At 38.4% G+C, this 27,992-nt stretch overlaps 3 protein-coding genes across 3 annotated transcripts in view; 1 reads left to right on the plus strand and 2 right to left on the minus strand.

Annotated features, from left to right (window-relative positions):
* Window positions 1–71, minus strand: part of LOC139938552 (malectin-like) — a 61,295-nt gene extending 61,224 nt beyond the window's left edge. Inside the window, exon 1 of the mRNA XM_071934124.1 lies at window positions 57–71. The gene's annotated coding sequence lies outside the window, so the exon portion shown is untranslated. The remainder of the gene's footprint in view (window positions 1–56) is intronic.
* LOC139938547 (S-adenosyl-L-methionine-dependent tRNA 4-demethylwyosine synthase TYW1-like) lies at window positions 63–16,204 on the plus strand. The gene is made up of 17 exons (XM_071934117.1): window positions 63–189; window positions 1,602–1,744; window positions 2,452–2,646; window positions 3,545–3,646; window positions 3,894–4,088; window positions 5,291–5,390; window positions 5,842–5,993; window positions 6,515–6,655; window positions 7,256–7,334; window positions 7,812–7,864; window positions 8,665–8,783; window positions 9,256–9,365; window positions 10,083–10,260; window positions 10,917–11,052; window positions 12,196–12,306; window positions 12,650–12,817; window positions 13,505–16,204. The coding sequence occupies exons 1-17, from the start codon at window positions 87–89 to the stop codon at window positions 13,727–13,729; spliced, it is 2,310 nt and encodes a 769-aa protein (XP_071790218.1). The 5' UTR covers window positions 63–86; the 3' UTR covers window positions 13,730–16,204.
* On the minus strand, window positions 14,475–27,969 carry LOC139938553 (ribonuclease P/MRP protein subunit POP5-like). Its single transcript, XM_071934125.1, has 5 exons — window positions 27,884–27,969; window positions 25,450–25,595; window positions 21,952–22,089; window positions 19,229–19,312; window positions 14,475–18,771 (listed from the first exon to the last, which is right to left on the minus strand). The coding sequence occupies exons 1-5, from the start codon at window positions 27,901–27,903 to the stop codon at window positions 18,671–18,673; spliced, it is 489 nt and encodes a 162-aa protein (XP_071790226.1). The 5' UTR covers window positions 27,904–27,969; the 3' UTR covers window positions 14,475–18,670.
* Between the last annotated feature and the right edge of the window lie 23 nt (window positions 27,970–27,992).

Here is a 27,992-nt window from a genome sequence, read left to right on the forward strand (position 1 = left end):
ATTATAAAATATTACTAAAAATATAATTTGTTAACTGTGATAAATAAACAAACGACTTTTTCTTCCCAAAAGAAGCTCAATCCAAGATGGCAGCCTCCGTAGCAGATATCTGCTTTCTATTTTGGTGTTTTTTAGTTTCCAATTTCTGTGGTTTTGAAAGAGTTTATGCCATCGATAGTGAAAACGAAGGTAGATGAGACATATATACATGCACGGAACTTTTCAGCTCAATTTCAGCTTATTATCTTGAAATTTTGTATTAAAACAATTTATTCTGCCGACAATCAGAGCAGACAATGTATGCCTATGTGATATGACAATAAAGCAGGCGTAGAGGGCGCTGTGTATATTTTTTTTGTATGTGTTTATATTATTTTTATAACTTTTTTGGTACTTGTTATTGAAATTAACTGAGTTAATTTATTATAATTTGACCCTCTTGGAAATGTTGGCCAAATTTCAATCTTTCTTTGATTTTAGTTTGGTAAAATAGTTTTTGAAAGTTATGATTTGATTTTGATTACTTATTATTATTACTTGCTCCACCACCTGTGACATGAGTGTTTGTGTAATGATTCTCTAATCTAACGCTACTGACTGACTCAGTATAAAGTGACCTACGTCCCGTGTAGCCCACCTTGTTGAGCTGTAAATGGCTCCGCTTTTAACATCGGTCTCATCACTGTCGCCATTACAGTGGCGACAGTGATGAGACCGATGTTAAGAGCGGAGCCATTTACAGCTCAACAAGGTGGGCTACGTCTCGTGCTGCCCACCATCCCCGCTTGTAAACTGTACACTTAATATGTCATATTACTGTTTACAATACAAACATTATAACTACATGTAGTAGTACACTACATTTTGACACACAGGTAGTCAGGTACCCTCTCTAATCTTGTAGTCTATTGGTTGCAGCAGACTATTTAACTTTAGTCTGGGTGTCTATTCAATAAATGTCAGTAACGAAGATCGTCACTAACCCGCTGACCTATCTTCTCACTGTGGAACCAAGTTGTCTAACTGATGCCATGGCCTGGTCAAGGCCAAGCTGTTGTCTCGCCCGTCCTCTTGTCACTGTCAGATGGACGAGTTGTCCGACGGCAAGTTATCTGACGGTTGAGTTTTCTGACATTTCAACTGTACATGACTGATAAAGTTGTGATGGATGATCTTAACCCAAATATTCTACAATAAGTAGAGGGCCCCAATTTTAAGAAGCTGTTTTAAATGCAGAAAATACTGCTTAGCAAATTTGTTTGGCTAAGCAAAACATGAGTAGAGAACAAGTGGGGATAATATCATCTCCAATTTTGACTGGTTATCTGTTTCTTCCAAGCAATGTTTTTCGGCGCATAGCATGTTTTTGTTCTTCTTACAAACCTTTGTAAAATTGGGTTCAATTGTTCAGTTCCAATATCGTACTTTGTGAAGAGTGTTGTTACACTTACAATTTAATGCAAAAGAAATTATCCCACAGTATGTGTGACATCTTAGCATGGAGAATCATGTTTATACTCGTGTGCAGATCCTTTGCTGATTCATTTATTACATTTTAAGCATTCATCGCACTCTTTATAATGTTTTTCTCAAACTTGTAGATATCGACACATTGCAATTCCACTGGGGTAGTAAGTTAGTGACTACACTATGGACGTCAGTTCCTTGCTGGTACGGTGTGTCCTTTGTGACGGGTGTGGCTACTCTCCTTATGGTGATACTTTGGTGGAACAAGAATGAGAATGTAAGTAAAACAGGAAAACCAGCAGTCGACTTCATGAACTCTAGGATTTATCCTACCTTGAGTTAGGACGAGTAACCCATCCTAACTTTAGGAAGGGTTCAATGCGTTCTAACGTCTATGGATACAGCTTTTAACTCGTCCTTTATCCTAAGATTAATCCCAAATTAGGAAGAGTTTGTTGAAATCGACGACCGGCTTCTTAATAATGGCTTCTTATAGCGCTCATATCCGTCACCCTGTGACTCTCAAGGCGTTTCAACAATAGGTACATGTATACCAGGGTATGTGGGGCTAAGACTGAGCCCTACATATACTTAATACTTTACAAAGCACCATTTAGGGGGCTTACAAGGTGCTGTGGCTCAATATGCAGCCAATCAAATCAGGAACACCAGGCAGGGTGGACCCCTTGTCCCTGAGTAAGTGCACTTGGGTTCTTTGATGTGCTTTACACAACATGGAACCAATGGCTCTACGTCCCATCCGAAGGATGAAGCAATCACGGTTAAGTGTCTTGCTTTTAAAAGTACACAAGTGTCATGACCGGTACTTGAACCCACACTCTGTTGATCAGAAACACTAGAGCTCGAGTCCGGTGCTCTTATCCACGACAGTACAACTTGTAGTTCAATCAGTTCCATGGAACTTGATATGCTGTTTTTCAAAAAAGCTCATTGACAAATCTAGGTGTTTTCTTTGTTCTATAGGAAGTTGAGAATTTTGTGCCAAATGCTGCCCCAATGAGGCCGACAGAGGGCGACAGACAGCCGACTCAACAGCAGACATCCCGGGCCCAACCAGCCAACCAGAATGGGCGTTTGCTGAAAAAAAGTTCTGAAATCACTTCTGAGAAGACAGGCAGGCTGAGAGTTTTCTATGGCACACAAACTGGGACTGCCAAGGTTAATACCCCCCCCCTCTTAAAGACAATGGACACTATTGGTAATGGTATTGGTCTTCTCACTTGGTGTATCTCAAAATCTGCATAAAATAATGAACCTGTGAAACTTTGAGCTCAATTGGCCGTCGAAGTTGTGAGATAATAATGAAAGAAAAAAACACCCTGGTCACACGAAGTTGTGTGCTTTCAGATGTTTGATTTCGAGACCTCAGATTCTAAATCTGAGGTCTCAAAACCAAATTCGTGGAAAATTAGTTCTTTCTCGAAAACTCATCACTTCAGAAGGAGCCGTTTCTCACAATGTTTTATACTATCAACCTCTCCCAATTACTCGTGACAAAGTTAGGTTTTATGCTAATCGTTATTTTGAGTAATTACCAGTTGTGTCCACTGCCTTTAAATCATGTCTTTAGATGGTAGTGGTAGATATCAACTTTTTTTCAAAAGACACTGGACATATTTGGTAATTGCACCTGGGGTGGATTTCACAAAAACTGAAGACTAGTCTTATCTCAAGTTAGGACAAGTTACTCACCCCAACTTAGGACTAGCCATACGTTTTTCATTACTCCTAAGTTAGGACTAGTCCTAACTCTATGTGAAATCGACCCCAGTATTCCCAATTGCGTATCCCAACATATGCATAAAGGAACAAATCTGTGGAAATTTGGGCTCAATTGGTCATTGAAGTTGCAAAAGAATAATTAGAAGTTCTAGGTCAAAAAGCCTTTAGTGTAGCTGGGCCAATGAATAGGAGCAATCTTCCTACTGTTCTTATAGCTCTAAAGACTCGCTTTTTTCCATGTTAAGTGCTTTTATGTGCGCTATGATCTGAACACGGGTAGTGCCTTATAAATTTCAATTGTTATGTAATTGGTTTGTTTGTGTTGATCATTCAGAGTTTCGCAGAGGAGCTCGCAAAGGCAGCAACCGCAAGTGGCATTTCTGCAGAGGTCGTTGACCTACTCACCTTTGACCCAGAAAGTCATATTCTTCCAGAGGTAAGGTCAAAGGTTGATAAGCAGCTTTATAAAACGGGCCTGGGCTGAAGCTAGCCATTACAAGTAGTAGCGATATACACAGTTTTGATGTTCTGAGTCCATTTTGTTGGTAACAGCTTAATGAAATTGGGCCCTGATCTTGTTATTACTGATAAAAACAAGTATTTTTGAAATAATGTATTATAGAAAACTTGTTTTCCCCCTAAATTTCCCAATTCAGAGTGTACCTCTTTTCTTTGTTACACAGACTGAGGGACTGGTCACCTGCGTCTTCATTCTAGCCACATATTCTGAAGGACTGCCAACAAAGAGTGCTACCTGGTTCTGTCAGTGGTTGGAGGAATCAACCACTGATTTCAGGGTTCACAAGTCCCTCCTCAAGGGACTAAAATATGCTGTGTTTGGGCTCGGAAACTCACTCTATGAAGGCCATTATAATCAGGTATTTTAATAACCTGTTTTTATATAGCGCTTTTCATACCCAAAGACATATCTAACCGCTTCCAACAGTATACCCCTGGTCACTGGGCCTTAATCCGTTCCTTAAACCATCTCGGCTCCCTGTATGGGGAGTGTAAAGCCTGTGCAACAAATAAGCCGTACCCGGCTAAATCAATCACAAGAACCATCTCTGCCCTCACAGGTACCTATTTACACTCGGGTGGAGAGAAGGACTTATAGTTAAGTTTCTTGCTCAGGGACACAAGTGTCATGACCGGGACTTGAACCCCAATCGGCTGAACAGAAGCGCAATAGCTCGAGTTCTGCGCTTTTATCCGCTCGGCCACGACAATTGAAAAGCAGTCCTTGAAGGCACTGGACACCTTTGGTAATTGTTAAAGACCAATATTCTCACTTGATGTATCCCAACATGCATCAAATAACAAATCTGTCAAAATTTGGAAAATATTGACTCAATTGGTCATCGAAGTTGCAAGAGAATAATGAAAGCAAAACACCATTGTTGCACACATTTGTGATTCCTCCAAATGTCTGATGAAAGGCTTTAGGCCTTTTATTAATATTTGAGTGAGAATTTGCCTCTGACTGTCTTGTCGAAATTAATCCAGGACGGGTTTATCTCTGAGATATCAGTTTATGTATGCCCTAAAATGTTAATTCAAGCTCAGATTAGGGAATTTTCTTTCTGTGTCCGGACATGGTTGCTCCCGATTTTCGGCGATATTTCAAAAATGCGCTCACCTTTTATCATACATGTACATCTACATTTGTATAAAATTAGAACAAGCGAGCGGTTTCAAAAATCAAAGGTATAGACCGTGTGAACTTTGTTTACAATAGGTGTGACCTTGTACACTCTTTGGCTTTTCTGGCAGGCAAGATACTGCACTGGTCATATGGAAAAATTTACAATTTGTGTCATGATTTCCACATCAATCCAAGAGTTATGAAAGTAAAAGCTGGACAAGTTTTGTGGTGTGTCCCCTTTCATCATATCAAAAGTTCATAAGAATTAGACAGTGCAATCTCAATTTTATATTTTCTTCCATTGGGCTGTGTACAAATCAAACCTGCAGGAAGTCCAGGCTTGGTGGCTCTTTTGTAAACATGTGATGTCACAGGTGACATCGTCTATACTTTGCCACTACAATGTTGATGTTGTTTTCTATGTGTGTTTTATAGGTCGGGAAGAATGTAGATAGCTGGCTTAGCATACTGAGTGCATCAGCTGTGGTGGAGAGAGGGGAGGGAGATCAGAATGTTGCTGAGAGCAAACATGGAGGTAAATTCATTTGGAGTTAGTGAAATCAAACATAAAATAATAAATTTTTATAAAACGCGAATAGAAATATTACTAGTGGTGTAGTGAATAAGAGGTATTTAAAGGTACTGAACACTTCTGGTAATTAACATAAACAGCAATAGAGAGTTGTTGATAGTATAAAACATTGTTAGAAACGGCTCCCCAGAAATAACATAATTTTTGAGAAAGAGGTAATTTCTCAGTCAAACATTTGCATCTAATAACAAACTTGAAGCCATTTTTAGGCATCTGAAAGCACACATTTGTGTAAACTTCAAGACATTTTGTCCCAATTGCCACACAATTAAAAATATCCTACAGAGAATTCTGCGGACTCTACTCAGCAGATTAGTTATTTATCTACCAAATACATTTCATTTCATCGTGTGTCACCTCTACAATTTTGCTGTAAAATTTGAACCTTTTGCAGGCGTAGGAGAAGATTTTGCTGCGTGGAAAGAGTCGCTCCTCCAAAAGTTAACAAGCTCCAGTAAAGACTGCTGTAGCTCACAGGCGCAGTCGTGTGAATGCGGGAAAACAGACGGGGGCTGTTGCCAGGAGACTCCAGATGACAATGACGAGGTTTGGGACACTAATTTTCGAAAAACAACTTTCATTCATTTTGTTATTATTACTTTGATTATTCAGGGATGAGATTGTTTAGACTTTTGGCTGAATTCAGACTTTTTATGTCGGCTGGGTCAAGAAAATTAAGACAATATTTTTTTCCACAAATAAAGAAGTCCTGCTCATTGGTCTACTTCTCTAGTGCTTTGGATGCTCTTTCCAAAAGCTCCTTGGAATCTATAACCCCAGGGTTTACAAAATGGTAGAAATGCCATAATTTCAACATACCTTTGAATTTGTATCCAAGTTTCAGACTTTTTCGTTAGTAATTACTCTGCCCCCGGATTATTATAACTTATTTGGCATTAAAAACACTTACAAACACAAACATTCAAAGAGAAATAGCACTGAAAGCAAAATGATAAAAAAGCCAGAGTTATATTATGCTCGGAACTTAAAAAGTTAGCCTGTTTTGTGAATTTGGTATACATGTACGTATTTAACAATTTGTAATTATTATTTTTTATTACTTGAAGGAATTGTATGATAGTTCCAGTGAAGAGGAAGTCAGTGACGTGGAAGATGCCCAAGATGGAAGCAGCAAAGTCACAGAGACTAATGGCCTGACTGACCTCGAGGACTTGGGAAAGGTCATGAAGAAAATGAAGAAGGCAAAGGTCAGAGGTCATCTAAATACACGAGATAGATTCTTGTTTGAATTATAGATTGATCATAAATACAAAGTGTAATGATAGAAACTAGTTGTTATATAGCGCATTTTACAATAACCGTTTCAATATGCTTTACAATTAGTGCCCGCCTAATTGGGCCAATCAAATTTCTTTAATCTTTCTCAGCTCCCTGGGGAGTGAACAGCTCTGGGCCCAATTTCATAGAGCTGCTAAGCACGAAAATTTGCTTAGCATGAAATTTCTTCCTTGATAACAACAGGATTACCAACCAAATTTCCATGTGATTTTCAGGATAAGCAAACAACAGCTGATTACTAGTAACAAGCAATATGCAACAAACAGAAATTTTGTTGGTAATCCTGTTTTTATCAAGAAAGACATTTCATGCTAAGCAAATTTTGTGCTTAGCAGCTCTATGAAATTGGGCCCTGGGCTGCTGTAGCACTTCACAGCAAAAGCACAGGGAACCACAGCAGTTGCTGAGGGTGACATGGGTTTATTCAAGGCCTGCAGAAAGCTCAAATAACAAAGCAGATTCATGTTTTAGAATTATTTTTTATTTTTTTATTTTGTGGTTGGTTTTAGGATGACAGAGCTTCAGCTAAATCAGCCGAGCCTAGGGAGATGATTACGCCAATGCTAAGAAAAGCACTCACAAAACAGGGTGAGTAGAGCACGCAATGTCACAAAAATATTTTCGTCTCAGTTTTAGCATGTAAAAGCGTATTAACCAGTTATGGTATGTTATGGTAAAATACCATAAGTGGTTATCTAGTTTTTACATGCTAAAATAATTTTCGTCTCTGATTAATTTTGTGCGAGTTGTTTTACTCATATACTTCATTAATGTGCTTTTCTTGTGCTTTTTATGTTTGTGCTTTTTTGCTTTCTATTGTATTTCTTTCAATTTTTATTGTAAAGCACATGGTCTATTTTGGAAATGTGCTATAAATCTTTTTAATAATTATAATTTCTCAAAACTACAGCACCTCAGTAAGTAATATTTTATGGGAAGCTTTTTACTATCATTATCTTCAAACCGTGTAAGTTAAATGTAAATCTGTGGACATTTTGTACAAAAAGTACCCAAACCCTTTAAGCGTGTTGCTTGATTTTGGTTGATTTTGCTTATCTCTTTCAGGGTACCGTCTGATTGGTAGCCACTCTGGGGTTAAACTCTGCAGATGGACTAAGGTTAGCATAAATATAAGAAGGAATTGAATCTTTGCATGGTGGAAGTATTAGGTAAGGTTTGTGGTAACACCATGTGCAAATCTCGTTTGAGTAGTGTTGAATCTGAAAAAGAGCTAGTGTTTGACAACTCAACGTTTCGATCGTATGCTTTTAATGTCTTCAGGAGAATGCTGAGCTTAGCTTTGTTGCTGGATGCTGCTTAAGTACTGCATGGTGTATTTGGGGGATTTGGACTAAAAACGGAACTTCACACAAAATTCTCAATATATCTCAAACTTTGGCCAACTTACCCAGTCTGTACAGATAATATGTCTTGAGTAGTCCAGTCTGTATTATTTGAAACCATAAAAACACCAACAGTTTGTTGAACCCCAAATCTGAAAATTTGATCATGCTGGTGTCCTAGGGAAATTATGTATGCTGGGATTCTGTCACCAATATGAAGGAGGGTGATTCACAGACAAGAGGGCGCTATCAAAAGAAGATTGTACACAATGGGGGGGGGGTGAAGGGGAAAGAAATCTCCTGCCACAATGGTGGATATTTTAACAAATTTGACCCAAAATTCTAAATATATCTCAAACTTTGGCTCATTAACCTGGTCTGCACTGATAAAATGTCTTCAGTTGTCAAATTGGTATCATTTGAAACCATAAAATCGCCAACATTGTTGGTGACCCCCAAATCTGAAAATGTGGCTACCCTAACCTCACAGGTACCCATTTATACCCCAAGGTGAAATTTATATCTTTTTTTTTTTTGCATTGGAGCCTCTTATGTACATGTTGTTTTTCCTTTAGAGTATGTTACGTGGACGAGGAGGCTGCTATAAACACACATTCTATGGCATTGAGAGTCATCGCTGTATGGAGACCACACCAAGCCTCGCCTGCGCCAACAAATGTGTCTTCTGCTGGAGGTATCAAAAAACGCTCATATCAAGAGATACATGTATAAGTTCCTTTACCTATTGACAGACTAACAAAGAACAAACACCAAACAGCACAAGTACAAATTGTACAGACGATAACTTTGACAGACAATCACGACAGAGGCTAATGTGTTGAAATGCTGTTTCTTGCTTTAAAAAGCCCACAAAATGGATGTACATACCTTGTGCTATGAAGTAATAGTAACTGTATTCATGATTACTACATTATGTCTAGCCTTAATAATAACTGCACTGGATTAATATACTTGTTAACTTTACCATGAAGCTGAATAACATTCCGACAGGTTAACTTTTCCACTGTCTGCACTTGGATTTATTTGACCCTACAAAACCTTACCAGGTTAATTTAATTTGCCCAAATTAAGTCCAGTGCGAACAGGGCCTATGTCTTTGATGCACTAGTTTACATGTAACTATTCATTTACATTTTTCAATAAAGGCATCACACCAATCCAGTCGGCACAGAGTGGCGATGGAAGATGGATGACCCAGAGACGATCCTAGAGGGCGCTCTTCAGAATCACTACAAACTCATGAAAGAATTCAAAGGTGATTTTGCTAAAAATAAGTTTTACCAGCCCCCCCCCAAAAAAAAAAAATAATAACGCCATCTGTACTTTCTTTGGCTGGTTTTCTGCTTATTTTTTCTTAGTAGAAAACTGCTAAGCAAATGTTCAGTTAAGCAACTCTCAGGCCTTGAACTTTGTTAAGTGCATTGTGAAAACTAAAGATGGCCCTACCCTCTCAAAGAAACAGCTGAAGGATACAGACAAAAATTGTTGAAGTCGCGATTCAAGTTCATCATTATATGGGATCTGAGGCATTGCATGGTGAGGTATCAATATATATTTGGTTTGCGGTATTTATAAATTAATTTTTTTTAAATTTTTTTTTACAATTTGGCAGTTGAAATACAAAAAAAAAAGGAAGTGAACGCGATTAAAAGCTGAAAAACATTAAAATGCACAAACGGCACAAAACCCCCCAAAATAGTAGGGGAAAAAACCCAGAATTGCACAAAAATCATAAAAATCACAGAACAGTCCCATACCAAAGCATTGTCTATCAAAAACAGTTTAAAAAAAAATAAAAATCAAGGGCGACAAACGAACAAACGATTGATGATATGATTAAGTCGATCTTCACAGAAATATATCTGAAACCCCCCAATTTTTTTTCCAAGATCATACCTAAAGGTAAAAGAAATCAAATTCATAGAAGGATCCTCTTTTTTTAATGATTTGATAATTTAATCTTGTACCACAGGTGTCCCTGGTGTGAAGCCAGAGCGTATGGCAGAAGCCATGCAGGTCCAGCACTGTGCCTTATCATTAGTCGGTGAACCAATCATGTACCCCGAGATCAACCGCTTTGCGAAGCTACTACACAGTCATAAAATCTCAACGTTTCTTGTCACCAACGCACAGTTCCCAGAAGCTATCAGGTATAAATGTACTTAAGATACAATTTTATGTGTGTCGTGGCTTAGAGCATCGAATTCAAGTTCTGGTGGTTAAGTCTTCGGAGTGTGGGTTCGGGGCCCCAGTCATGACACTGGTGTCTTAGAGCACGATGCTTAACTATAATTGATCCTCTTCACCTATGGGTATATAAATGGGTACCTGCGAGGGAAGAGATTGATAATGTGTTTGAAAAAGCCTTTGGAGTGCCAAGGCAGCTCACGGCTGTATACTCTCCAGGGAGCTGAGAAAGATTGAAGGGGTAGTTATCAGCCCAATGATTAGGGCACAAATGGAAAGCGCATTGATACGGTTTCTGTCAAATGAACTATAGAAAAACAAGTTAATTATTATTATGGTAAACCAGCTTCACATTCTAGTAATAATAAATAGACGTGCAAAATTTCTAAAGGAGTTTGGACCCAAAAAGTAGCCTAGCGCAGGAAAGTCTTGCTTAGCAAAAATGAGTTACCACCCAAAATATTATGCACAGTCCACTGTGATTGGTTCCCTACTAATTTTTGCTTGACATTTACAATTGTTAAGCATGTTAAGCCTTACAAACCAAGGTAACCAATGATTACAATGTATCTTAAACTCAAACAACTTTAAATGCGTGTATACTGTAATTTTCTTGAAGGAGCATGGTTCCTGTTACGCAGCTCTACGTTAGTGTGGATGCGAGTACGAAGGAAAGCTTAAAGAAGATTGACCGGCCGCTATTCCGCGACTTCTGGCCGAGATTACTCAGCAGTCTAGAGGCACTCTCAGAAAAGGTCAGAATTAAAATGTGTTTTCTGATTGACATGATTTCAAATAATTGTTGATTGAACGTCATGAAGTAGTGGCAAAATTTTAGTATTACAGGGGTGGATTACACAACGTAGTCCTAACTTAGGACTAGTCCTAGGCAATGCTAAGAGATAGGACTGGTCCTAAGTTAGGACCAGTAATTCATCCTAACTTAGGACTGGCATTGCCTAGGACTAGTCCAAAGTTAGGACTAACTTTGTGAAATCTACCCCTGGGCCTGGAATCTTATCTGGAGGGCAAGGCCATTTTCATTTTGCTAAGGGGATTTTCCATTGCAAAGTCTTCTTGTCTATGGGTACCTTTAAAAGAGGCCTTTGTTTAAAACCAGACTTGCATTACTTTGCTTCTACTGTAATTCTTTTTCCGTTAAGTCTCATTCTTTTTGGTTAAATGTAATTCTTGCTAATTACCTATTGTGTGTTTTAACTGTTTAACCTTTTAGCTCTTTTTAAAGAATTTTTTATACTGTACATGTTCCTGTGCAATTCAACCATATCGGTTGTCATACTGTTCATTCCTTTGTAATGGTTTTTTTAATGAAATAAACCAATAAATATAATGGCACTTTTCAATTTGAGTTCTACAATGAACATGTATGTTAAAGGGTTTTGATACCTTTTGTAGATCAAGTTTTTGGTCATGACATGAATCCTTACTCATTGTGATTGAAGATGTATACAAGTTATATAATTTACCTTGAGAAGTTTAAGCTTAATTAGTTGTCAAGGGTTTGAGAACAATAAATAAACAAAATACAGACAGAGCAATATTTTCATGAGTCGCATAAATCCGCTGTACATGTACATGCTACAATAATTTTCTTCTCGCCAAGACAAATATAATTTTCTCGCAACTATGTTACTTATTTTTAAACACTACACCTCAGTAACTTAAGTAATATTTTAAGGGAAGCTTTCGAGTACCAATATTTTGAAAACCTGTAAATTTAATGTAAATCAGTTGTTTTTTTGTGTCGGACAAGAAAGTACAAGTAAATAGCATACGTGCATGTCAAGCTGTGACAGACTACTGTGACAGCACAAAATAATGCTGCAAATTGTTGGAATGAACGTTAATAGTGGGCCTTCTTGAATTCTTTTTGACAGGGTCAGCGGACAGTGTACAGATTGACCATAGTCAATGGTTGGAACAACGAAGAGATTGATGCCTACGCAAACCTTGTCAACATCGGCAAGCCAGACTTCATTGAAGTCAAGGTAAACAACTAATCATGCAAATCTCTCATCAGTTGGTCTTTCAGTTAAAGGAACATTAAAGGCAGTGGACACTATTGGTAATTACTCAAAATAGCTATTAGCATAAAACCTTACTTGGTAACGAGTAATGGGCAGAGGTTGATAGTATAAAACATTGTGAGAAACAGCTCCCTCTGAAGTGACGTAGATTTCGAAAAAGAAGTAATTTTCCATATTTTAATTCTTACCTTAAGTATAAGTTTAAAGTAAATCGGTGATCTTAGACAAGTTTTGACCCAACCAATTTCTTAATTTTTTGTTACCAAATAATATTGTTTTGCTTTGAACTTTGACCTTTGACCAGGGAGTGACCTACTGTGGGGAATCCAAGGCTAGCACATTGACCATGAAGAATATCCCATGGCATGAAGAGGTGGTGGGCTTCGTGCAGAAGCTTGTAGATCTCCTACCAGATTATGACATTGCCTGTGAACATGAACACTCAAACTGCATACTGGCTGCACATAAGAAGGTACTCAACATTTTTACTTATTTTTATGTTATTTTAAATCTTTTTTTAAATTTGTTTTTTAATGCTGAAATCTTCAGACAGTTACACAAGGAATACAGGGCTCATATAAAAAGCATTTATATAGCGCCTTTTGCAAGGCCTCAAAGCACTTTGCAAAAATACAAAAAGCTGGAATAAATGTTAAGGGCTGTCAAGGTTATAAAAAAGTATAACAATTCACGGATCGTGGTTGCGCTACTCATTTCCATTAGTATCACTATTGGTTTTGAGGGTTTGGTGTAAAGAAAATGGAAGTAAAAAGAGGATGAATTTGCTGTTAATAAGAACTCAAGGTAACATCCATATACTATCTTTGGGGTCCATCATTGTTTTTGTTTAACAGCTGCCCTTGCAACTAACTCTTGCATTGGTTGCAATGCGTATATTTACTCATTTCTATCACAATCACTGTTTATTTGGGGGATTTGCCAAAAAAGAAAATGAAGAAGATGAAATAAAGGATGTATTGCAAGTCATAGTGCTGCTGGATATATCAAATGAATATACAACAGCTACTAGGTTGTTTAACCACGAACAGACTAAAACAAACTTGAAAGCCTCTAAACCCTGTTTCTACATGTACCAATCAATTCATAAACTCTTCAATGTATACAACAAATAATGTCCATTCAATATTCTCTGCTTCAGTTTAAAAAGGAGGACGGATTGTGGTGGACGTGGATTGATTACGCCAAGTTCCACGAACTCATGGCTGACTTTGTTGCGAGCGACGGGGAGAAAAAGTTCAACGCCTTGGACTACATGACAAAAACACCAGCCTGGGCGGTGTTTGGATGCAAAGAGCAAGGCTTTGATCCAGAGGAGACCAGGTTCAGAAGGAAAGGAAAGAATAAGGATCTCTCTGGCTGTTAGAGTCAACTGGAAAAATGAACTGGAAAACTGTATAATATACAGACATGATATTCTTCCTACCCATGTCTGATTTCCAATTTATTTTTGCCCTGAAAATCAGACAAATTGTGATTAAAGGGAAGGTATACACTTGGTATATTGTCAATGACCAGTGTTCTCACTTGGTGTACCCCATTATAACCATAAAATAACAAGCCTGTGAAAATTTGCGCTCAATTGGTCATCGAAGTTGTGAGAAAATGATGAAAGAAAAAACACCCTTGTTGGACGAATTGGTGTGCTTTCAGATAAGAACAAAAGACTTCTAGATTTTAGTGAGAATTTACCCCTTTCTCATAAACTGTTACTTGCTACTTCAGAGGGAGTCGTTTCCCACAATGTTTTATACTATCAACAGCTCTCCAATGCTCCTTATCAAGTCAGTTTTTAAGTTAATATTTGTTTTGAGTAATTACCTTCCCTGCTTCCGTAAGCGCTTATTTTTGCTTACGATATTGATAAGCATAGCCAACAAACTGGGCCTTGACTTTATGGCAGGATTGTATTTTTCTGCTCTGAAACTTTCCCCTTCCTGTGTGTATGGGTTGTTCCAAAGTAAGATAAGGAAACTAGAAACGAGCCATGCACTTTGGGAGTACAATATGGTGTACAAACTAAAAACCAAACAAAACTGGTACAGGTAGTAATCCCTCTTGAACTGGGAGAAAAACAAATGTTAAAGATGTAAATAAAAAAAACATGGCGGTTTAAATTTTTGACATTTGCTTTATTTGCTGTAAAATATGTACATAGTTAAAGGCAGTGGACACTATTGGGTGTTACTCAAAATAATTATTATATTAGAATAAAATCTTACTTGGTAACGAGTAATGAGGAGCTGTTGATAATATACAATGTAAAGCATGTGAGAAACGGCTCCTCTGATGTAACATAGTTTTCGAGAAAGAAGTAATTTTCCACGAATTTGATTTCGAAACCTCAGATTTAGAATTTGAGGTCTTGAAATCAACCATCTGAAAGCACACAGTTTCGTGTGACAAGGGTGTTTTTTTTTCTTCATTATTATCTCGCAACTTCGACGACCAATTGAGCTCGGAATTTTTACAGGTTTATTATTTTATGCATATGTTGAGATGCACCAAGTGAGAAGACTGGTCTTTGACAATTACCAATAGTGTCCACTGTCTTTTAAGCATAGTTCCTGTGCTATAACCGATCAGGCGTGGTATTCTTCACTTGGTTATCTGACATCCAATTTGTACGCCCTCAGAAAAATCTGTACGATTGTAGAAGTCTATAAAAACCTATACAATCATGTTAATGTAAATCAGCCCACAATGAAATAACCTACTTATTTTCCAGGGTCAACTATCATGCCTGTTAACGTACTTATTTAAGGGGTCTATGTAACTTTTGTTGGACAAAAAACACAATGTCCACAGATTTACACTAAACTTACACAGTTTGAAGATAATGATAGTAGAAAGTTTCCCTGTAAATATTACGTGCTGAGGTGCTGTAGTTTTTGGGTAATGAGTAAAACAATGTCATGAAAATAGTTTTTGTCTCATGAGACCAAAATTTTCTCAAGCATTTACAAATGTATTTTCATTATATTGTTTTACTCATTTCTCTACAGCACCTCAGTAAGTAATATTTGAAGAGAAGCTTTCCACTGTCATTATCTTCAAACCCTGTAAGTTAAATGTAAATCTATGGACATTTTGAAAAAGTACCCAAATCCTTTGAGGCAAAGTAACAATTTGTTTTTATAACTGTTTGATTGTTTTAATCCCATAAAGAGTAAATATACAATGAAATTAACCTGTGCTTGAAAGATGGTAGCATTTTTTTCAGAAACGTACATGTATCAGCCAGCAACGTTTCTTTCTCAGATTCAAATTTCCTGGGGGATAAAAACACATCTTTTTTTATGTTCACATTACCCTGAGATAAAATAATTCTTGAAATGCTCTGTACTATCAAAAGCTGCTTTACAGATTGAACCATTCACTAAAAAACAAGTAACAAAATGGGAGTTTATTTCAAGCTTTTTATTTGGTGGAAATATATGTAACTGTGTATAAAGGGGATTGGGGGGGGGATGTACCACAAAAAACATGTTTTCTTTGTTCATGTTGTTAACCGGTACTATTGAGTGTTTATTGGTCAATCACAGCACAAAGAATGACTTAGAATGCTGTCTCCTGAAATGATTTTTATAACGCTTTTCTAAATCTTTGGTTTCTCATATATTAATCGGTATCTTTTCTGCACGTCACGTAAAGTTTTTAATTTTTCAAGTCAAAGATTTCACATACGTACCACTGAGGCAGTTGTTTCAGCGTCTTTATCTTTTAGCGATTTAATTTCCTAGTCAGATACTGTAGTAAGAAGTATCCTTGGGTAACTTGTTAGTTTCATTAATGGATTAATCTCGGAAAAATAAAGCATTGTTTAAAAAATTTATTCACAGCTTTTGTCTTTTTGTAGCAATATTTTTTGTCCATAGATAGGAAAGAGTCCAAGAGATATAATTGTTTTAGCTTTAGCACCTGCATTTCTTAAAAGGGAAAGTGTAGGTAGGGTTGTTGAAGAAGGATTTTTTGGGGGAATGTCGCAGTGTTGTTCAGAAGCGCCGGCTGCCGACAGTTCAGCAAGCTACATGTACTTGGTTCTTTGCCGCCGGCTGCCTTTTTTTTTGGGGGGGGGGAGGGTTTTTTTTTTCTCAGGTTTTTTCTATTTGAATGCAACGTGTAAGGAGGAATCAAGTTGCTCCATCCATCAAATTGGAAAAATATGTGTGGAACAACCCTCCCCAACTGACATGGGAAACATGAAAAGAAATAAATGAAATCAAAATCTATGGCAAGTTACATAAGGAGTCATAAAAAAAATGTGATAATTTAAAGAAAAAATGTATTCAATAGATCAAGCTAGAAACTGCTTAGATCACACAACATAGCATCTAGAAAAGAAAAGAAAGGAAGGGGCACTTGGGCGGGCCCTGGAACCCATACTGCAAGGGCAGCCTGCTGTGTGCTTGATTTGCTCCCTCGCATTCAGTCCTTTGACAAAACCGACTACATATATTCACCGGCTACTTCAAAAACTGTAGACAACCCTGGAATATCGTCATGACCATAGCAGCAGGCCAGTGGCAAACAAGGAAATACAAACTTAATCTATCTTAACTTTAACTCACTTCCAATCAAAACCCAGACAGTCCTTATGTTGAAGACCGGTCAATCTCAACATACTCATGAAATAGCAAGCCTGTGAAAATTTGAGAAGAAAAAAAAAAGAAAAAACGCCCTTGTCACACAAGTTGTGTGCTTGCCTTGATTTTGAGACCTCGGCTAAGGTCTCTTATTCAATTCAAATACTTAAGTGAGAAGTTACCTCTTTCTCAAAAACTGTGTTACTTCAGAGGCAGCTCTCCATTGCTCATTGCCAAGTTTTAATGCTAACTAATTGTTTTGAGTAATTACCAATAGTGTCCAGTGCCTTTACAATGCAGCGTGCATGAACACCTTGTGTAAAGTGTATTCTAGTATGACATAGCAGATGCAGACCGTATTTCTATAAGAAAAATCCACCATTGAGGAAGCAGGCATAATATCCTTTTTTAGTCCGATTTAAAATTTCAATACCCTCAGAGAAATCAGCAAAGCTGTTGTTACATAGCCATAACAAGTCTATAAATACCTGTACCATTTGTACATAATTGCAGACCTGCCAGCCCTTGTAATATTTTTTGAGTACCACATTAGCGCAGCAGCAAAACCAGAAGCCCAGGGCATGGCAGCATAACCCAGAAGCCTAACTACATGTACTGTTTTGGCATAATGCTTACAGTCAGTCAGAAAAAAATATATAATGGACCACTTAATTAAAGATGATTTATTTATTTTATGTAATTAAACCATATTCACACAAAATACATGTACAGACTACTTCAGAAAACGAAATTTGTGTATCATGTTAAGTGAACATGGTAAAGAAATACATGTGCAGATTCTGACTTAATAATGAAAAGTCCACATACAACTTTACATTCAGCTGTCATGCTCTCACCCAGTAATGACACTTGTTTCACCTACAACGTGCGATCATTTGACAGTTTGGCCTCATAACTTGAAGACTTGGCTCTTCTGAGTAAGGTGTCACTGTAGTATTCCATAAATTGGTATCTCTGTCTGTCTTAACGATCTTCCTGTTGAGGGAACTCTGCAAACTCCCTCGAGGGGATATAAGCGCTAAACTGGCAATAGCCAATCTCTCTCATACAAACATTGGTTTCCGTCCATGATTAGGACTCGCAAAAATCAAGAAATTGTTATTCAGTAACAAGACGACAATACTTGTTCTAGTCATTGTGAAATCAGGGGTTAGCTTGGTAGAATCCAAACCCACAACCTTTTTTGCAAGTCCTGCAGTCTAACAACCAGACCACAGTGACTATTAAGTCAGCCCTTTAACTCAATAAAATGTTCCTTCTTTTGCCCAACGACCACATATCTTACCTGGATAGGTCTATTCCTCAGACTTTCTCAACTTTTCAAGCTGGATGCAACCTTAAGCCATCACTGAACAATAAGGTATTCAATGAACACATTGCTTCCGCAACCCAAACTTGTTGGAGCTTGTACACCTAGGCGAGGAGATGCAAGATATGTTTGGACATCAGGGGAAAGTTATGTTCCCTGAAACACCATTACGTGTTGAAGCTTGTACACCTGGGCGAGGAGAAGCAAGATATGGTTGGACATCAGGAGAAACTTGTGTTCCCCGAAGCACCATTACTTGCTGGAGCTTGTACACCTGGGCGAGGAGAAGCAAGCTATGGTTGGACATCAGGAGAAGCTTGTGTTCCCCGAAGCACCATTACTTGTTGGAGCTTGTACACCCGGGCAAGGAGATGCAAGATATGGTATGACATCAGGAGAAACTTGTGTTCCCCGAAGCAGTGTTGTGTGATTTCTTCTCCTTCGCCAACACAGAACACTTCTTTATTGATTCTTTCACTTGTATCCGTTCCTCTGGAGAGAGAGAATCGATTTAAAACTTACAAAAAAATAATAAATACTAAAAGTGGATTCATAACAATTTAATATAGCGCGCTCATATCAGTCACTCAGTGACAATCAAGGCACTTCAACATTCAGTATTTTCCAGCAAGGTAAGTAGGAATTCATTTGAATTATGAGACCAACTCCTTTTACATAGCACCAAGTGATGGTTTAAGTTAATGCTGTGGCGGAATAAGCAGCCGATCAAACCAGGAACACAAGGGTGAACCCCTTCTTTTGACTCACTGAGACGAAAATTACGTTTGTGAAATTGTCTACTCATTTCTCAAAATCTACAGCACCTCTGCAAGTAATATTTTAGGGGAAGCTTTCTACCATCATTATCTTGCTAGTTTAATGCAAATGTGTGTACGCTCTTGTTTTGAGTCCTACAAAAAGTACCCAAACCCTTCAGTGTGTCTCTTACCATTTGTTTTGCACTGTCTCAGTAAGACAACCAACTGCTGCCTGTTGAACTTCACAAGAAACTTCTGGCAGGAACGGATGGTACCTGAAAGATGTGTCAAATAAGATGGCATGTATACACTCAGCCCATTCATGGAAAACAACTACAAAATTGTGACTTTATATTTACAAGGTTTAAGATAATTTCTGGTCATCTTTTTTTTTCTTCAAAAGGCATACTTCTATGCAGGCCTGGAATGTCCTCTTGGAAAGGGCAAGGCCATTTTCATTTTGTAAAGGGCATTTCCATTGGAAAATCTTTAAGTTTGAGGGAAATTCTTTATGTGAAATCAAGGCCAAGACAAGGGCACCAGAGGCCATGGCTGTCATTGCCTCTCTGTGTAATTTCAGGCCTTACTATGTATGGATGTGAATCTAACATGTCCTGTCTCGGCCGCTTTTAAACTGGGTGAAGAGACGTAATTATATAGTTAAGCTCAAGTGTCTTGTACACTCCACGATGACTTAGTCACCAGAACATGAATTTCATGCTCTAAACCAATCGACCATGACACCCTACACATAAAAAACCCACAAAAAAAACAAAAACAAAAAAAACCTCAAAAAAACAAACAAACAAACAAACAAACAAACAAACAAACAGACAGACAGACAGACAGACAGACAGACAGACAGACAGACAAACACCCCACCCAACATCCAAGCAAAAAAAACCCACAACCAAACAACCAAACAAACAAAAAACCCAACCAACAAACAAACACTCCAACAAACAAATATAATAAGAACAAGAAAACAGTATATTGATTAGCGCATTATGAATAAAACATTCCTCAAAGCACATGACAGCAAAATGAAATGCATTAACAAAGCAAAACTTACATGTAAGAGTATAATTATTTCAAAATTTAAGCCCACTAACAAATTTATATAAACCAAGGCCAGACCAGCTGTTTCCTAAATCATGTAAATAAAACCATTAAAAATACTACATGTACGTGTATTGTTCAATAGGTCCATAGGTCCATATTGTACATAGCAATATGTAGTAACTTATTGCTATATATCCAAGTCAAGCAACAGCAGTTGATTTTGTTTATAAAACATGTTGTACATTGTATTATTTGCAACATGTAACACCAGCTGCCTTTGAAGGAACACGTTGCCTTGGATCGATCGAGTTGGTCATTGAAAAGCGTTTGTAACCGTTTTTTATAAAATGCATATGGGTAGAAAAATTCTGTAAGAGTAGAACACAATGATCCACACAAACATGCCTCGAAATTGCACGGTTTTCCTTTTACCTCGTCGACTAACACGGTTGGCCATTTATGGGAGTCAAATTTCATAAATGGACAACCATGTTAGTTCGCAAAGTTAATGGAAAACCACGCAATTTCGAGGCAAACTTGTGTGTTCCTTTAACCATGCGATACAGTTACTACCGATCGTGGTCGCCAGTTTGAGTCAGCCCTTTTTCCGTCGCTCTCTAATATCCTTGGCTGTAAGCAAACTTGCACTACCTCTTACCATCCCACTGCAAATGGTCCAGTCGCTCTTAACCATCCTGCCACAAATGGTCTAGTTGAATGGCTACATCAAGCGCACAACAACCAACGCTGGACTAAAACACTTCCCATCATGCCCCTAGTTTTGCTTGGTATTCGTACCGCGGTTAAAGCAAACAATGGCTCTTCTGCAGCAGAACTTGTTTTTGGTACGACCACTACATTACCAGAACAGTTTGCCATGTTTGTAGTACCCAGTATGAGCCCTTCTGACTTACATAGATCCTAGCGACTATGTTCAACACCTCTGTCAACACATGACAAATATTCAACCTACTCCACCTCGGCCACAACACAAAACCACAAATATCCCGCCAGCACTGTCAACATGTACTCATGTTTTTGTTCAAGTGGATGCTGTGAAGAAACCCCTACAGCCTCCTTACAATGGACCATATAGTGTCATCAAGCGTACTGTATTTCTTCCTTGAGACCAATGGTAAACAGGACAGTGTCAGCATCGATCGGTTAAAGGAACATGTTGTCTTGGATCGGTCGAGTTGGTCTTTAAAAAAAGTTTGTAACCGTTTTTTATAAAATGCATATGGGTAGAAAGATGTTGTAAAAGTAGAATACAATGATCCACACAAACTTGCCTCGAAATTGCGTGGTTTTCCTTTCACTGTGCGAACTAACACGGTCGGCCATTTTAGTCGACCGTGTTAGTCGACGAGGTAAAAGGAAAACCGTGCAATTTAGAGGCATGTTTGTGTGGATCATTGTATTCTACTTTTACAACATCTTTCTACCCATATGCATTTTATAACAAACGGTTACAAACGCTTTTCAAAGACCAACTCGACTGAACCAAGGCAACCTGTTCCTTAAAAGGCAGCTTTCCTGTCATTCCACAAGGTGCCCCACCGCCGCCTGCACCAGACAAACAATCAAACAAACAAACACCCCAACAAACAACCAAAATGATGACATCTGATTTTACAAGAGACATGTTTCGTTTTTGTCTGTTCTTTTTTTAAATATTGTTTTTTTCTTGCCATGTGTGTATTTTATGTTTTGTTTTCCTTAATTGTTACATTTTACTGTTTTTATAATGTTTAATATTTTTTTATCCATCCTGTTATCGCCGCTTGCGCTGTTGGATGTTGAATAAAAATATATATATATATTTTTTTTAAATGATGACATTTCATTTTACCTGAGACGTGAATCGTTTTTAACGATAGAGGACATCTTGCGATTGATGTGATGAATGGCAACGTCGAGCCGAGTATCTTCTGGTGGTGACGACGGACTCTAATCATCACAAGGCCCGTGTGGGAATTCAAGTATCTCACTGGAAATTAATTGAGATCAAATAAAACACTGTCATCTTGGAAGCATCAATGTTTCTGAAACAAACTCGATTGTTTGTGTCATATTATTTCTTTCAGATACTTTTTACATATTAAAAGAAAATGTGTAAAAAACTCAAAACAATATAATTTTATTCACCATGTCCAGTCAGGGTGTGATCTGTAGTGAATTCCTTTAAGAATAAATAAAGCTTTTTTTGTGCACAAAAGACGTACGCTTTTGTTCCCTTCTTCTTTTGAAAACTGCTGAGGTGTAACGACAACGAGGGGCGCATAGCAAATGCTTGTCCACTTCATCGTCTGCTCTGGTCAGAGAAGGTTCTCGATTATTAAGGCAGTTTTCTTCGCTACTATTTTCCTTAGCCAATGTAGCAGGTTTGGACTTGGCTTGGTGGTGTTTGCCCCTCACAGGGAAGAACCTGCTCATTGGTTAAAGTTGTAAGTAATAGATATTAATTATTATTAACTAGTAATTACCCCGCCTAGGCAGTTGCAGGCATTTTCCCATAATTTAAGGCCTCGGCAGTTGCAGGCCAATCTAATTTGCATTGTTGGTAAGGTTAAAAAATTACTGGACTCTTACCACAAAAGATCATTAGACTAATAATAGTGGCTTCTTACATAATATGGCTCAGGTCTGTCACTCAGTAATGCTCATGGTGCATCAACTAACATTATTAGCCCAGGGCCCAATTTCATAGAGCTGCTTCGCACCAAAATTTGCTTAGCATCAAATTGTTTGCCTTGACAAAGCCTTCGACAAAGCCTTTGAGAAAGCCTTCGACAAAGTCTCACACCGTCACCTCCTATTAAAGGCTGATCACTATGGCATTCGCAACAGCATCCTGGACTGGATCCGTGATTTCCTCCACAAACGGTCCCAGGTCGTTGTAGTTGATGGTCAGAAGAGCGCCGAATCCCAAGTAACATCAGGAGTACCACAGGGTAGCGTATTAGGTCCATTGCTGTTCCTTATCTTCATCAACGACCTTCCCGATTGCGTCCATCACTCAACAACTAGGCTGTTTGCTGATGACAGTGTAGTATACAAGCACATCTCATCCCACAATGACACGACCAGCCTCCAAAAAGATCTTGATGCCCTACAAGACTGGGAGTCAAAGTGGCTGATGAGGTTCAACGCTAAGAAATGCAATGTGCTCCAAATCACCAACAAGCGCAGGCCCATCCACGCATCCTACACCGTTCATGGCCACACATTAGAAGTTCAACATTCAGCCAAATATCTTGGAGTACACATCGACTCCCATCTCAGCTTCAATACCCATGTCGACACTATCACTAAAAAAGCCAACTCCACTCGAGCTTTCCTGTCCCGTAATCTCAGGCACTGCAGTCATAAGATCAAGGAGTCTGCATACAACACATTCGTAAGACCAACAGTCGAGTACGCTAGTGTTGTATGGGACACCCACACACAGCGCAACTCCAAGAAAGTGGAACAAGTCCAACGCAATGCAGCCCGCTTTGTCACAGGGATCTACGACAGGACAAGAAGTGTCTCTGCTATCCTACAAGAGCTAAACTGGCAATCCCTACAGGACCGACGCACTAGCAGTCGCCTGGCTATGATGTACAAAATCCGTTATGGTCTCGTTGACATTGAGTGGAACCAGTACCTCGTCCATCTATCTACATCAACAAGAGGTCACAAATCCCGCTTTGTCATCCCTCACACCAAATCAACTGTGTTTACTAACTCCTTCTTCCCACGTACCATCCGGGACTGGAATAGCCTAGCAGTAGATCCAGCGGAGTACAAATCGCTTGAAGCCTTTAAGCTTGCACTTAAGGCTCATCCATCTAAGTAGCTCTCCATATCCAACAGTTTTTACTTGCACTTGTTTACACTAAAAATTTCCGCACTCGACAGCATGTCCTGCTTATTTTTCTTGGACGCATGCGCAAACACGCAGTGCATTTATCCTCACATATGCGAGGCTGCACTTCACAGGAAGGAAGGAAGACAAAAACAGGATTACCAACCAAATTTTCATGTGATTTTCAGGGTATTAATAAGCAACAGTTGAATACCTGTAACAAGCAATATGCAACAAATGGAAATTTGGTTGGTAATCCTGTTTTTATCAAGGAAGAAATTTCATGATAGGCAAATGTTTGTGCTAAGCAGCTCTATGAAATTGGGCCCTGGTCACTCGGCCATTTTATTTCAATCTTTAAAGGCACTGGAGGACACTATTGGTAATTGCTCAAAACAATTGTTAGCATAAAAACGTACTAGTTAACAAGCAATGGAGAGCTGTTGATAGTATAAAACATTGTAGTAACTTAGTTAAGTAATTTCTCACTAGAATATTTGAATTGAATTTGAGACCTCAGCTGAGGTCTTGAATTCAAGCATCTGAAAGCACACAACTTCTCGCAAATTCGACAACCAACTTAATTAAACATTTCCAAGGTTTGTTATTTTATGCATATGTTGAGATACACCAAGTGAGAAGACTGGTCTTTGACAAATTTACCAAAGGTGTCCAGTGTCTGTAAAACATGTCAGCTCCCTGGCGAATATGCAGCCTGTGCTGCCAAATATGTAGCATACTTAAGCTATGTAAATCAATCACAAGAACCATCTCTGCCCTCACAAGTGTCACGACCAAGGTTCGAACCCACACTCTGGCATGATTTGAAACAGGTGGAACTGAAGACGAGATGTCAGTATGTACATTACCACGTGGTTTGTATTGGGGTTAACTGTGATTAATTTGCCGTATGATCAATTTTAGCTCTTTGCAAAGAACCTGAAAACATAATTGTAAAAAGGCACTTTTCTTACCCGAAGGGCTTCTCAAAGCGATACCAACATCATAACCCCTGGTCATTGGGCCATTTAATTCAACATGTTCAATCATTAAACCATCTCAGCTCCCTGGGGAGTAAACAGCCTCTGCAACAAAAATTGCGCTACGCGGCTAATTCAATCATATCCTATCTCGGCCCTCACAAGAACACAAGTGTCATGACCAGGATTCGAACCCACACCATGATGACTCAGCCACAATAGATATATATGATCTACAGGGTTAATGCCCCAGTTATGAATACGAAATTTCAATTGGACCTTACAGCGAACAGCACTGAGCTTTGACGACGAGATGTTCTTTTTTAAAATAAAAAAACCCAGGCCTGGAATTTCACGAAGGCCATGGCCTTCGTTGCCCTGGTCTTGGCCTAAGTGCCCCTTCAAAAGTTTCCTAATAGACTTTCAGATTTTCCAATGGAAGTGCCCTTTGTAAAATGAAAATGGCCTTGCCCTTTAAAAGGTAAAACTCCAGGCCTGGCAAAACTCTCTGGAACCTTACCACTCAATCCCCAGGAGATAGCGGCCAGACCATAGTCACCGTGGGTGTCGCGTACTTTGGATTTCACAGCAGCATAAATATTCTGGGTTACAATTGAGAACGCTCGACTGTTCGGATCTTCAAACACCATCTCACAAAGAAAATACCTGAAAAAAAAGCAAGAAAAAGATTTGTCTTCCTCTGTTTTTGGACACATGTAGAACATTTAAAGCCTAAATGTACACGTACATTAATCATGGTAGACCTGCTTATTTAGCACTGTATTATGCAGTTATTATTTAACATTTTTAATAGGGAAGTATAAGTTTTGTAATCACTCTTAGAATTAATGGCAACAACCATAACAACAGTATTTGATGGTAAAAAAATAAAAAATGTTTGTTTAATATGCTCCAACAATTGAATCTGAGAAGTGTTACTCAGATTGTTAACATGTGTCCACTATAGGGATTGTTCTTCCTGTGTAGACGTAATATTTGCTGTGGAATTTTTTGATGATTACTAGGAATATTATTAAAACAATCCAATCGACCAGTTCCAAAACCCAACAAAGCTATTATTTGCTTTTAATTTAAAGGAAGCTAGTCACAAAATTAAAACAATGATCCAAAAACTATCCAGATATATTTTTAGTGAGGTTTTTTAATAAATGACAATGCCAAAAGATTTAAATAGTCTAAATCAAAATCACATGTCATGACAAACTCCAATGGCTATAGTCTAGTTACGATCATACACTGTACAGTAAACGCGTATTTAAAGGAACATTACAGAATTGGTTTTTGCTAACAAAACATCTGCTGGCAGTGTAAGCACTTTATGTAATCCACCATGTACATAAACTGACAAACCTGTAGAAGTTTTAGATCGGTCGGCCATCTGGGTCACGAGAGAATAGTGAAAAACCGATGACAAATTTTGCATTGAATCAATGCCAAAATAAAAATGAATAAAATGCTCCCTGAGCGATAAACTCCAAACGCGAAGTAAGATTATTTATTTCTCATCAAATATGACATTTCAGACAGAAATATTTCAAGGGATGTTTTCAACTATCATCATCATTAGACCGTGTAAGTTTTATGTAAATCTGTGATCTTCACGATTTTTTTCTTCTTACCAATTCTGTAACGTTCCTATAAGTAAAGTACAGGCTATTTATAAAAGTCAACAACAAAGAAAGTTTTATGGAAATAGAAAAGCCTTTAAACATATTTTATTATTATTATTATTCAATAAAAGCCGAAATGTACAGTTTACAAAAAAAGTCATTCAAAATATTTAGGCCCCTATATTACAAAAAAAAAATGAAATATAAAATATCTAAACATACAGGCAACAAATTTGTGACAGAAATACATTCAAAAGAGCACACAAATATTTTGATTAGATTAAAATTCAACCATTGCTCACGATCCAAAGAGCCTCGCCATAAGATAACATTGTCAAGAAGACTGAAGTAGGAACAAAATTAAATCATTTAGTGAATCCAATATTGCTATTGACATTACAGCAATTATTACTATTGAACCCTTGCACGCACATCACACTTGGCGACTGTGCCAAGCTACATTAGGTTTCTGTGTAAACGCTACGTTTCCGTGTAAACGCTGCTTTGCGTAAAATGCGCACCTACTGAATGGGGGTGTTCAGACAACTCGTCCGTCGGACAACTTTACCGTTCGGTTAGCTCGACGGTTGAGACACCTCGACCGTTCGGACAACTCAACGGACGGTTTTATCAACAGTCAGACAACTCGACTTAGGAACACTTGCGTCGACAGATGAGATGGGGCCTCAGCACTCGGCGCGCACAGGGCCGGAAAGGGGGGAGGCGTTTTAGGGTTAGGGTTAGTGTTTTAGGGTTAGGGTAAGGGTTAGGATTTACAGTAAATTCGTGTAAACATGTCAGTAACGGAGGTCGACAAGCTTGTCTCGGCCATCCGGCAAGTTGTCTCAAACTCGAGTTGTCTGAACTGTCGAGTTGTCAGAACACTTGAGCTGTCTGACGGACGAGTTGTCTGACATCCTGAATAACACACATTGACATTGCCCACCAATGATGTCATCCCCAGTTAATTAACAAGAAAATGTTTAGAAGTTAATCCAACTAAATTAATAATAATAGACCGATCCATTAAGCTTCGCCCCATTGCGTATTGACCAATCACAACGAAGGTCCGACACTAAGGTCCGACATGCGTGCGCGTACGCTTGGCGCGCGCGGCAGAGTTGTGCAGAAAGGCATTGGAGAGCCCCACTGTTCTTTTGCTCACACACGTGCGTCGTGGGCGGAGCCAACTAGATCTAATTCTAGGAATCTAGTTGTTCCCCTCTTCCAATTTGGAAATCCAAAGAAACTGCGCATTCATTTGCCAAATAATTTACGATAACAATATTATAAGTATGTAATAAATTGTCATTAAGAACCTACCTATTTTTAAGTCGCACCATCTTTTTAATCGCACGAATACAATCAAGATTAGAACGACTTACACTTGAAAAATCCGCGCAATGGTAAACCAGGTAAGCAGGAAAATGCT

The sequence above is a fragment of the Asterias amurensis genome, chromosome 6, assembly GCF_032118995.1.
Source record: "Asterias amurensis chromosome 6, ASM3211899v1".
NCBI classification, from domain to species: domain Eukaryota; kingdom Metazoa; phylum Echinodermata; class Asteroidea; order Forcipulatida; family Asteriidae; genus Asterias; species Asterias amurensis.